This window comes from Nesoenas mayeri (genome assembly GCF_963082525.1).
Source record: "Nesoenas mayeri genome assembly, chromosome: 26".
Taxonomy (NCBI): domain Eukaryota; kingdom Metazoa; phylum Chordata; class Aves; order Columbiformes; family Columbidae; genus Nesoenas; species Nesoenas mayeri.
In genome coordinates this window covers 5,376,742-5,389,476 of record NC_137552.1, presented here as the reverse complement: position 1 = coordinate 5,389,476, position 12,735 = coordinate 5,376,742, and the positions used below count along the sequence as shown (strand labels likewise).

The 12,735-nt window shown below is 61.2% G+C and overlaps 1 protein-coding gene across 1 annotated transcript; it reads right to left on the bottom strand.

The window, feature by feature from the left end:
• Positions 1-2,697: 2,697 nt before the first annotated feature.
• Positions 2,698-12,596, bottom strand: LOC308049885 (uncharacterized protein; the record flags this gene model as incomplete). The annotated part of the gene is made up of 8 exons (XM_080359755.1): positions 10,343-12,596; positions 8,978-9,263; positions 8,440-8,569; positions 7,979-8,259; positions 4,585-6,167; positions 4,217-4,502; positions 3,092-3,221; positions 2,698-3,000 (listed from the first exon to the last, which is right to left on the bottom strand). The coding sequence occupies exons 1-8, from the start codon at positions 11,907-11,909 to the stop codon at positions 2,698-2,700; spliced, it is 4,566 nt and encodes a 1,521-aa protein (XP_080215881.1). The 5' UTR covers positions 11,910-12,596.
• Between the last annotated feature and the right edge of the window lie 139 nt (positions 12,597-12,735).

The window sequence follows — 12,735 nt, the reverse complement described above, 5'->3', positions numbered from 1 at the left end:
GGCACTCCCAGGGGTGCAGAACCCAGCGTTCCCGCCCCCACATCAAGCTCCCAACCTACAGAAAAACCCAGCAAAGCAGATGTTTGCACAGAAGTGGAATTGCTCGTGCAAAACAAATCCTCCAGCAGCTCGTTCCAGGGTCCTCAGCTGAGAGCGGCTCTGGCCAGCGCGGAGGAATGCAACAGGCTTGGCTTCTGCATCAAAAATATTTTGAAACAGTCAGCAATAAATTCTCCCGGAGAGATTTCACAGCAGAAAACGGGGGCAAAAGGCGTTGGGGGATGGGGACTAGTGTGCTTTAGTCCCCTTGGAAAAAGTCACTGCAGGAAAACTGGGGCCACAGCAGGGAGAGGATGGGAAATGGGATGGGGCAGCCACCTCCTCCTCCCAGCACGATGGGGCCAGAGCAGTGCAGGGGGAGCGCAATGGGAGGGTGAGAATGAATGAGGGTGAGAATGAACGAGGGTGATGGGACACTGGCCCAGGTTGGCCAGAGAGGTGGTGGATGAACCATCCCTGAGACACCCCAGGCCAGGCTGGACGGGGCTCTGAGCACCCGGAGCTGGTGCAGATGTCCCTGCTCATGGCAGGGTGAGCCGGGAAGGTCCCTCCAACCCAAACGGTTCTGTGATTCGATGTGTCTATGATTCTATGGCTCCACAAAGTGCTGCCAGCCGAGCTGTGCTCCAGTGTCCCCTGCCAGCCTGGGGCTGCTTTATTTCTGCCCTGAGGTCTGTGTGCAACGAGCCCGATACGCTGGCAGCCCAGGAGCTGTGTGCCAGCAGTGGGACACGGTGTCCCCGCAGCTCCGCAGGCGCCGGATGCAGCTCCGGGAGGCGCAGCACACGCGGGTGCTGAACCGTGACGTGCCGCACGCGGTGCCGAGCTCTCATCCAGAAAGTTCCCAGCCTGCTGCAGGGGCCGCAGCCCCAGCACGGAGCACGGCTGGTCCTGCCTGCATCAGCACGCGGGCAGAGTCCAGGCAGCGCTTGCGCACACGTGGGCACAGGGTGGCGGGCTGGGAGCAGGCTGGCTGCCACCTCCCCGATGCAGGGAGCATCCTGCTCCCCCAGCACCCTGCAAGTGGCCTCCGGGACCTGTCGCCCCAGGGACCACCCCTGTCTGATGACCCCTCCCTGCTGCAGCGCTGAGCTGGCTCCCAGGGGACACATCACTGCTGTTTGTGTTCCTGAAGCCCATTGCAGCTCCATGGGCGGACCCAGCTCCCAAAGTGAGGGGTGGGAGGGACAGACACCCGCCATGCCCCCAGCGATGTGTTGGCCAGCACTTGGCACCTGCAGCCATGCGCCTGGGCCAGGGTGTGAGGCTGGAGCTGAACCACTGTCACCAAGTCCCTCAGCGTCCCCTCCTATCCTGGCACAGCACGGACAGGCTCCGGAGGATCCCGCAGCCCCGTCTGTGCACGCAGCCGGAGGCACGGGATCAAGGGTCCCCACACGGGCAGGGGCTGAGCACACTGGGCAGCAGCCAAGGCCAGACCCGATTAACACGGCTGGGTACAGCCGTTATACATTAACTCCCTTGTTTGTCCATATTCCCCGGCAGGAGCCTCCTGCCATGCGTGGGGGCCAAGAGCACGGCCGGTGCACGCCGGCGCAGCCGTGCCGGGGGCTGTACCGGCCCCATAGCCCTCGGGCCCCCCAAGCAGGGTGGGCTGGACATGAGGAAGGAATTGTTGCCCTGGGGGTGGTGAGAGCCTGTGCCAGGTACCCAGAGAGGTGGTGGATGAACCATCCCTGAGACACCCCAGGCCAGGTTGGATGGGGCTCTGAGCACCCTGAGCTGGTGACGATGTCCCTGCTCATGGCAGGGGGGCACTGAATGCGCTTTGAAGGTCCCTTCAACCCAAACTGTTCTGTGATTCTATAAGCACCAGGTTATTCTGGCTACAGAAGAGCAGCACCCGCAGCATCAGCAGCACTGGGGCTCTGGCCACCAGCCACGAGAGCCGCAGCAGCACCCATGAGCAACGCAAGAGTTTGGTCAGAAAAAGCACCCGAGCGCCTGTTTATTGGTGAAGGGTGGACAAGGGGCAGCTCAGCCTGGGCAGTACCTGTCCCACGGTCCCGTGGTGCCATTCTGCAGGCTCCTGGTCCCCGTCCCCAGGGCCTGGCACTGCCACAGCAGCCAGAGCTCAGCATCGCCTGGAGCTGCAGCAGCCGAGGGGCTGGGTGGATGCTTTGGGCATCCTGGAGCTGCTGGCTCCCTGTGGACCAACACCCGCGGGCCACAGCACCCCACACCACCCGCTCCCGTCCCCCTGGGCAAACCCTTGGCACGGGCCACGGCTCCATGGGGAGCTGCGGCTCTGCAGTGCCCAGCGCCACAGCCTTGAGTGCACCCACCTACCTCAGGGAGGTGACAGGAGCCCCAGTCCCACAGCAGGAGAGCAGCCATGAGCACCTTTGGGTGGCCTCATGGATGGAGGCTCCAAAACCCACTCCTAAGGGACGTTTTTCAGAGGCTTTGAGTCCGCCCTCGGCAGCGCTGCGGGGCCAAAATGAGCTGAGCTCCTCCAAAAAGCTGACCCTGAGCAGATCACACCCCAGCGATGGGGAGTGCAAGTCCTGGCGCGCTGGCAGAACCAGCCCGTCCCCAGTGTCACCACCGGAGCCTCTCCAAGGACACGGACCCTCCGCAGCGGTGGGGACGGGGACAGCGGTGGCCCTGTCCCTGTCACAGCCTGTCGGGCGGTGGGGCCAGGCTGAGGTTGAGGAAGCCCCCATAGTGGAATGGGGGCAGCTGGGGGGCACAGGCAGCGTTGGGGGGCAGGCAGGCGAGGGGGTTGACCCCGCACGCTCCGGCATCCTGCTCACTGCTGAAGTACACGCTGTCGGGTGAGTCCACCGACGGATCCTCATCAAAATAGTTGTAGGGCCTCAGGAAAAAGCCAACCCCGTTCCCCACCGTCACCGTGTTGGGGACGTCTTCGGCGTGGGGGATGTGTAGGAACCCCACAGAGATCCAGGCAACCAGGTCCTGGGTAGAATGGGAACGGGAACCACGTCAGGCTGAGCGGAACCTTCCAGCCCAGCAGTGCCCCGTTTGGCACCCGGGGACCCCAGCTCACCTCGTTGGTGATGGTCTCGTTGTCGATGAAGTCGGCGAAGGCCACGGTGGGCGTCCAGGGGTCGTTCTGGTTGTAGACGCTGGTGCTGGTGGGTTCCTCCTCCTTGCGCCGGGTGACGGCCAGTTGGTACCTGGGGACGAGACAAGAGACGGGGGCAGCTCCAGCACCTCCGGGTTGGCAGGGATCGTCCGCTGCTCCGGCACGGCTGGGAAACACAAATGAATCCGGGCACAGATGCTGCCGCTCGCTGCCTGACCATGGCCGCTGGACATTTTTAACTCCTCCAGCCCCCCCGAGCACGGAGCCATTAAATTTGACCCTGACACTGAGCCAGTTCTGTGCTCATCCTGGGTTCCAGAAAACATTCTGTCCTCATGTGAAGATGTCAAGACCCGGGGAGGCCAGATCTTCCCGTGGGAGTTTGCCTGACAGCCCGGTGCCCTCACAGGGAAAAAAATTACATGTAGTTGCTCTAAATTATTCTTATCTGAGGGTCAGATTCTTGCCTGTGAACTACTATGAACAGATGTCATTGAGCAACTTTTCAACGGATTCTCAGAGCCAAAAAACATGCATGTTTGCTGTTTAACCCTTCCCAGAATCGCAGAATCGTTTGGGTTGGAAAAGCCCCTCAAGATCATGGAGTCGAACCGTTAACCCACCCCTGTCCCTGCCCCATGTCCTGAGAACCTCATGTCCGTCTGTCCAGCCCTCCAGGGCTGGTGACTCCAGCACTGCCCTGGGCAGCCTGTTCCAATGCCCCATAGCCCTTTGGGGAAGAAATTGTTCCCACATCCAACCTCAACCTCCCCTGGCACAACTTGAGGCCGTTTCCTCTGCTCCTGGCGCTTGTTCCTGGGGAGCAGAGCCCGACCCCCCTGGCTCCAAGCTCCTTTCAGGCAGGTCAGAGATCAGAAGGTCTCCCCTCAGCTCCTGTTCTCCAGCTGAACCCCCAGGTCCCTCAGCCGCTCCATCACACTTGTGCTCCAGCCCCTCACCAGTTTCATCTCCCTTGAGGCAGCAGCCTCCCCTGAGCTGGGATGCAGGAGCAGCCGGGGATGCGGTGACAGCGTGGGACGAGAGGGGATGGGACACACACACACACCCCCCAGCCCCAGCACGCACCTTCCCCAGCTGATGGACCTCTCCATGGAGCTGCTGACGGGCAGGTGCTCCCCGGCGAAGCTGTTGATCTGGATGCGGTAGCTACGCGGATGCCCCCACTTGTTGGTCTTGGCGCTGGCAAAGGAGAGGTAGCGGGGCATGGGGGCGTTGAGGGGGAACGCCGCCTCGTCCTCCCTCTCCAGCCTCTCCCTGCGGAGGTACGGCCGCTCAATGGTGTTTTCCCGGCTCCACGGGTCTTTCACCAGCTCGTATGCCATGTCCTGGCTCTCCAGGGAGTTCAGCTGCCCTGGGAGGCAGGAGAGAAAAACCCTCTTGAGCTCCGCACGCCGGGCAGAGCCGCGGCCGTGCACCAAGGTGCCCAGACCTACCGTCAACATCCAGGTCCACCTTGTAGTGGATGTGGTGGAGGTGCATGGTCCCCAGAGTGTGGGGCCCAACCCTGTTGCCGTAGTTGGTCCCTTGGCCATGGAAGAAGGCAGAGCTGATGTAGCCGGTGGCATGAACCCGGACCTCCACGGCCCCACTGCCGTGGAACATGAAGTCCCAGATGTAGTCGTAGTTGATGAGAGTGGAGACGGTGCGGATGACCAGCGTGTTTTTCCGCAGCCCGCCGTAGTACGAGGAATGAGAGTCGGAGAAGTGGCGCCGCAGCGGGAGGGCAGCGTCGTGCTCAAAGATGCAGAGCGAGTTTTGGTTGGTTTTGGGGGTCTCTGACTCCATCAGGTAGTGCCGGTCCACGTAGGTCGCCGTGTAGGGGCAGTCGAGGCCGCGGACGAGCTCGTAGGCGAACCTGCCGATGCCGAAGCTGCCATCGAGGTAGCGGGTGGACATTCCCCCGGGGCAGTTGGAGCCGTACAGGGCCAAGGCTTCCTGCAGGCTCAGCTCGTACGCAATCCTCTCCCCGCGGTACCTGATGTCGAAAAGGCGTGGGCCAGAGTTGGGGTCCATGCCGAAGGTGATGCTCCAGCCCTGGTAGGTGACACGGTTGTCCCTGACGCTATAGCGGGGACCCTGAGGCTCGTACTGCAGCGGCCCCAGGGAGCCAGGTGGGCGCCGGGGTCTCATGGAGCCCAGCACCGTGTCCGCCCGGGGCTTCTCCAGCCGCACAACCTCCAGTGAGTTGGTCAGGAACGCATCCTCCAGCTCCTGGGTGCTGGCAAAGTACCGGCCATTGTAGAAGACTTGGCGCAGCGACCAGCGGGAGATGTGGAGGTCCCGGTGCTCCACCAACACCTCCAGCCCCACTGGTGACAGGTAGTAGCCGGTGCCAGTGACAGCGTGGAAGAGGACAAACCAGGTGGCGCGGTCACCAGATTTGAAGCCCCGCGGGGCTGTGGTGAGGATGGTCAGGTCGGTCCCGTCTGATTCGCAGCAGGCGGCGAGGACGTGCGGTGCCTTCCTCAGCTCCCGCTGGATGAGGACATTGATGTCCATGTATTCCCTGCCAGTGACGGGTCTGCGGTGGTACGGCACCTTCCCCCCGTACTTCTGCACCGTCACGTCCCGGTGATACGTCGGCGTCGGCAGCGGCCCCACCACGTACTCGGTGACGTTGGGGTCCGGCTGGTTCCCGAAGTGCAGCACGGCCAGCGCCTCCCGGGCCGGACGAGCCCCCCCGGCGTCCAGGAACCGCAGCACCTCTGCCTTGGCGGGGAGCTGCAGGGCCACCGAGGCGATGCAGTTGTCGGAGGGTTTGGCACGGGAGGCGTCGACCAGCGGCACCCCGAGCTGTTCCCGCAGGTACCGCACCACTTGCAGCAGCTCTTGGGGCGTCAGGTCGGCAAAGACCAGGCTGTGCCCGCCATCGGCGTCCTCCTGGCCCGGGGGCCGGTGCTGGCAGGTGCTGGGGGCCCTTCCCCTGGTCAGCAATACGCAGACGAGGGCGAATATGGTGGCTAAAGCCAGCACGAGGAGGATGAGGACGGTCTTCACGTTCATGTCTGCTGAGGCACTGAGAGCTCCCGCAGCCCGGCAGGGAGGGTTCCAGCTGCACAATCCTCCCGCTGACACGAGAAGGCTGGGTTTGGTTTTTTCCCCTCGTTTTTCTCAGCAGAGAACAGCCTGGAGGAGCTCGCAGGGGGACGTGTCCGGGATTTGCTGGGAACCATAAAAGGCAACTTTGCTCTGCTTCCCCCAGGGGGCCATAATTTTAAATAAACTTAATGCTTCTGCATCTGTCCTTCCCCTCTCGTCCCGCACGCCGCGCTGCAGCTCTTACCTGGCACAGATGCAGTCAGCTGGGGGAAATAAGAGCGTCTGCCTTCGCCTCCTTCTCTGAACGCTGCGGACACACAGGGCAGGCAGCAGGGACTACAGGGACAATGGTCCCCTGTGCAGAGCACTGCTGAGCTCAGCACCGCAGCCCCATCCTGCCACGACCCCGCTGTCACAGCAACGGTGCAGGGACATCGCAGCACCACTGGTGGCTGCTGACAATCGCATGTGTGGGAAGGAACTGGTCCTGCAGCCGGGAGGGAGGGGACAGCTGCTTGTCACCCCCTGGGCTACGTCCTGACAGAGACAGGGCAGTGAGGAGCGGGGTTAGGGGGATTGAATCATAGAATCATTTTGGTTGGAAAAGCCCCTCAAGATCATGGAGTCGAACCGTTCCCCCACCCCAGCACTGCCCCATGTCCTGAGAACCTCATGTCCGTCTGTCCAGCCCTCCAGGGCTGGTGACTCCAGCACTGCCCTGGGCAGCCTGTTCCAATGCCCCACAGCCCTTTGGGGAAGAAATTGTTCCTAAATCCAACCTCAACCTCCCCTGGCGCAACTTGAGGCCGTTTCCTCTGCTCCTGGTGCTTGTTCCTGGGGAGCAGAGCCCGACCCCCCTGGCTCCAAGCTCCTTTCAGGCAGTTCAGAGATCAGAAGGTCTCCCCTCAGCTCCTGTTCTCCAGCTGAACCCCCAGGTCCCTCAGCCGCTCCATCACACTTGTGCTCCAGCCCCTCAGCAGCTCCGTTCCCTTCTCTCCACTCGCTCCAGCACATCAAGGGATTTCTTGACATGAGGAGCCCAAAACTGACCCCAGGATTCAAGGTGCGGCCTCACAATGAGGAGGATGACGGGATGAGGGCTCCAGAGCCCATTGAGCATCCAGGCACAGAGGCAGTGGCACTGGCCGTGCTGCATCCCCAGTAGCCACATGGCTCCCAGGCTTGAGCTGGGAGGAGCCCGGCCAGTGCGACAGGCTGAGCCCAAGCAGGTCCCAGCTCTGTCCCCAGCCTCACCCCGAGCACCCGCAAGGCTCCGTCCTTCCCCCCCAGAGCACCCCACCCTTCCCACCCTCCAGCTGCACCGTCCCCGTGCCCACTGTGCTCCCAGAGCGTCACTGCTGGGCTGTGGATGCAGGAGCAACGTGCAGCTGCAGCATCATCCCCAGCAGATGCTGCTGTAAGTCATAAGAACGAGACACTCGAGAGACCGCTGGACCAGAGCAATCTTCATGTTTTTAAACCTGAGGTGGGCACTACACAGCGCTTGCTTCTACAGCAGTGGAACAGCATTTGTTTTCTCCTCGTTTTCCTCCTGCACCAGACTCAAATTCAGCAATTAACAAAGACAACATAGGCTGCCGGATGGCATCGTGCCAGGAGCATTATGCTTCCCTTTTGAAGAGCACTATTTTAAAAGCAACAATAAAAAGTGAAGTCATTGCAAAACTGGAAAATTGAGACAACCTCACTAAAAAACGGAAAATCTGAGACACAACAGTCAACCTGGCGTCTGTGACTTGGTCTCCCGGCACCGTCCTGTAGCGTTACAGCCTGCTTATATTTTTGAAGCCATCATAGGTGAAAGGGGGGAGGTTTGGCAAACAAGAGGCAGTTTTGGGCAGGCACGCGATGGGGTTGGTTTCACAGGCCGTGACGTCCTGCTCGCTGGTGAAAAACACGCCGTCGTGCGAGTATATGGAGGGGTCCAGGTCATAGTAGTTGTAGGGTCTCAGGAGAAAACCAACCGAGTTTCCCACCGTCACAGTGTTGGGAATATCCTCAGAGTGCGGGATGTGAAGGAAACCAGTGGTTATCCAGGCAACCAGGTCCTGGGCAAGGGAAGAGCCACAAGAACCACAGTTATTGCTGAAACTTGGAGAAGCAGGAGCAACCGAAGTCTGTGCAGGGGCCATGGGGTGAATGGTTGGGTCATGGTGTGAATTTTGGGGTCATGGACTGTCCCCTCTCAGCTGGTTATCGCGGGTCCAGCCCCGGGGACCCCAGCTCACCTCGTTGGTGATGGTCTCGTTGTCGATGAAGTCGGCGAAGGACACGGTGGGCGTCCAGGGGTCGTTCTGGTTGTAGATGCTGGTGCTGGTGGGTTCCTCCTCCTTGCGCCGGGTGACGGCCAGTTGGTACCTGGGGACGAGACAAGAGACGGGGGCAGCTCCCTGGGCGGGGGAGGTTCAGGCTGGACGTGGAGAAGAAATTGCTGCCCCTGAGGGTGGTGAGAGCCTGGCCCAGGTACCCAGAGAGGGGGTGGATGAACCATCCCTGAGACACCCCAGGCCAGGCTGGACGGGGCTCTGAGCACCCTGAGCTGGTGACGATGTCCCTGCTCATGGCACTTTGAAGGTCCCTTCACCCCAAACTATTCTAGGGTTCTATGATAAAAGCAGCTCCCCAGAGAGTTTGCAGAGCACAATCCTGCTCCTGCGGAGTAACCCCAGCCCAGGGGAGCGCCTGCCCTGTGCCCCCCATCCACATTCCCATCCACGCGCTGCCTCCCCAGGCGGCGGGGCTGGGGGTGTCCCTGAGCAGCCTGACCTGGCCCAGCTGACGGCCCTCTCCATGGAGCTGGCTTCGGGGACGTGCTCCCCTGCAGAGCTGGTGATCTGGATCCTGTAGCCACGCTGGTGGCCCCACTTGTTTTTGCTGTCGGCTGCAAAGTAGATATATCTGGGCATCTTCTCCTGGAGCCGGAAGGCAGCCCGTTCTTCCGTGTCCAGGACTTTCTTGGTGAGTTGTGGCCGCTCTATCTGCTGCTCCAAGCTCCAGGGTGCCCGTGTTATCTCAAACGCCATGTCCTGGGCCACCAGGGAGTTTTTCACCCCTGCAAAGCAAAAGTGAAGTAACTGAGGAGCGTCCCCAGGGTCCTCTGTCCCCAGGGATGTCCGCACAGCCAGAGCTCACTCTCCCCATCCTCCCCTCCGGTGCTCTGGGTGCCAGCACCGGTTCCGTGGAGCAGAGCTGGCACGAACCCTGCACCGACTCAGCTGCAGCTCCACGTGCGTCGCCTGTTCTCTGGTTCCCCCCCGCGACGCAGCAGACGGCGCAGGTCACCGGAGCTGCGCTTCTCCTCAGGCTGGGATCTGCTTACCGGGGATCCCTTTGGTCACGGGCAGATCTAAACCATCATTTTCCCCAACCTTTTACAGGAGCAGGTGTCACTAACAGAGGTAACGCCGCCAATCCGTGCCCCCAGCACCACCAGTACCCCTGCAGCTTTATAACCTTTCAGGCTGAGCATCCTCGCTCCTCCCAGGGTGGATGCCAGACAGAAGGAGCCGCTCTTGGACTCAAATAACCCTCCACAGGGATCCGCTGCCAAAAACCGTGACTGTGTGCAGGAGCAGCGGAATTCACTCGCTCCCTGCAGCGGCTTCGCAGCCCGAGGCTCGGGATACAACTTACAAGCGTTTCCTCAAAAGAGAAGCGGGGACGGAGCAGCACAAGCTCAGCTCTGGTCCGGCTGAACCGCTTTAAGCCAAGATACAAAAAAAGGGCTTTCCCAAGCGATAAGAAGCGCCGGGACCAGCAGCGGATGCGGCGAGCGCAGGCTGAGCCCTCCGGCGCTGCAGACAGGGCTGTGGCCCCGTCTGCCCGGCCGTGCCTACAGCAACACACCCCGCGCCAAACGGGGCCTCAAGGAAACACAAACATCTCCCAGCTCCTACCTTTCATACTTTCCCTGGGCTGAACACAGAGCTCGCAGACCATTCACCCTGCCTGCAAATCCATGACTCTTTTATACATAGGAAAATAATTTTGCACGGAAAGAAGAGGTGAGGAGAGTGAACAGCGGAGTTCTGGTGTCAGATATGAGGGATTCTGTGGACTAGGAGACAATCCCCGCAAAGCTCTGGGCTTTCCCGGTATAACGGCAGACACAAAAGGAAGACCCAGACCTACCTCCCACGTCCAAATCCACTTTGTAGTTGACAGAATGGGTGTGTATCGTACCCAGCGTGTGCTCCCAAACCCTATTGCCGTATCTCAGACCGTCCCCGTGGAGAAAGGACGAGCTCGTGTACCCCGTGGCCTGCACCCTGCCTTCCACGGCCCCGTTCTGGTAGAAGACGAAGTCCCACACGTAGTCGTAGTTGCCCACGGTGGCGATGGAGCGAAGCACCAGCACGGAGTTGACCAGCCCCCCGTAGTAGAGCGACTGCAGGTTGGAGTAGTGGCGGCGCAGAGGGGAGCCCGTGTTCTGCTCGAAGATGCACAGCGCGCTCCTCCTGGTCCGGGACGCCTCGGCATGAGCCAGGTAGTGCACGTCCAGGTATGTGGCCGAGTAGGGACAGTCGACCCCTCGCACCAAGGGGGAGGCGTAGCGCCCGATGCCGAAGCTGCCGTCCATGTAGCGGGTGGACATGCCCCCGGGGCAGTTGGAGCCGTACACCGACAGTGCCTCCTGGACGCTGATTTCGTAGGCGATCCTCTCCCCCTTGTGCCGCACGTCAAACAGGCGCAGCCCCGTGTTCACGCTCATCCCGAAGGCAAAGCTCCAGGCCTGGAAGACGACGTGGTTGTTCCTGATGCTGTAGCGGGGACCCTGGGGCTCATATTGCAAAGGGAACGGCGCAGCTGGAGGTGCTCGGGGCTTCATGGACGAGAAGTCCCCATCCCGCGGGGCTTTTCTGACCTTCTCCACGCTGACGCGACCCTGCACGTAGGCGCTCTCCAGCTGCACCATGTCCCTGTAGTACTGCCCGTTGTAGAAGACCCTGCTCACCACCCACCGGGAGATGTCCAGGCTGCTGTGGTCCACCAGCACCTCCAGCCCCACGGGGTGCGCGAAGAACCCGCTCACGTTCTGAAACAAAACGAACCAGGTGAGCCGATCTCCGGACCGGGACCCGCGGGGAGCGGCGGTCAGGGCCGCCAGGCTGCTGCCGTCGTACTCCAGCACTTGACGCATGAAAGACGGAGCTGCGGGGAACACTTGGCTTCTCAAAAACCCGCCCAGCTGCTCGTACTCCACGGCCAGCGCTGGTCTGCGGTGGTACGGCACCTTCCCCCCGTACTTCTGCACCGTCATGTCCCGGTGATACGTCGGTGTTGGCAGCGGCCCCACCACGTACTCGGTGACGTTGGGGTCCGGCTGGTTCCCGAAGTGCAGCACGGCCAGCGCCTCCCGGGCCGGACGAGCCCCCCCGGCGTCCAGGAACCGCAGCACCTCTGCCTTGGCGGGGAGCTGCAGGGCCACCGAGGCGATGCAGTTGTCGGAGGGTTTGGCACGGGAGGCGTCGACCAGCGGCACCCCGAGCTGTTCCCGCAGGTACCGCACCACTTGCAGCAGCTCTTGGGGCGTCAGGTCGGCAAAGACCAGGCTGTGCCCGCCATCGGCGTCCTCCTGGCCCAGGGGCCGGTGCTGGCAGGTGCTGGGGGCCCTTCCCCTGGTCAGCAACACGCAGACGAGGGCGAATATGGTGGCTAAAGCCAGCACGAGGAGGATGAGGATGGTCTTCATGTGCATGCCTGCTGCTGGTCCCCAGGCACTGGCAGCAGCGTTCAGAGCAGGGTTTCCAGCTGCTGCCTCTCTCGGTTTGCACTGGATGGATTAACACGGAAAGCACAAAAGGCTGGGAGAGGCCAGGGGAGGAGAGCTGAAACCCGCGGTGAGCAGAAAGGGCAGATCTCCTCTCCGAGCCGCAGCTTCTGTCCTCTCCAGCAGCCGTGCGCGGCAGGAGCTGCTGGGGATGCAGGGTCGGTGACTCAGACAGACTTTCACATAATTCTGTTACTTTTTCAGTCCGGCTGGGCTTCCTGAGGCTGCCTGTGCAAACCGAGCTCTGTACGGCAGCCGAGGTGGCCGGGACCTCTGCGGGGCTCTGACAAGCTGGGAATTGTTGTCACACTGTATGGTTTCACCTCTTTGCAACACACCGAGTTTCCTTGTTGATCGCGCTGTTTCCTTGCAAACATTCTCCCTGGCAGCGTGGTTCTGAGCTTGGAGCCACTTTGGATTTTAGTTTTTATTAAGAAACCCTTTGCTGAAAACACATCCGTCTGTGTAGGTAGAAAATCATGGGCAGGATGGAGAGGTGTCGCTCAGGATGAGATTCAGGCCCCATGAGCTGCGAACAACCAGCTCTTAATTGCCACCTCTGAGCAGCCATGAACTAATGGACCCTCCAGAACTGCCCTGGAACAAGATCGACGCAGTTTCTGCCTCTGTCTCCCATTCAAAGACCAACTGAGGTGCAGCTCCTGAGAAGTTCCCTCAAGGACAAAACCACCCAACCTGCGGCATCCAAGCCGCAGCCGGTGGCAGTGCCCAGTGTCCCCATGCCCGTTGTCAC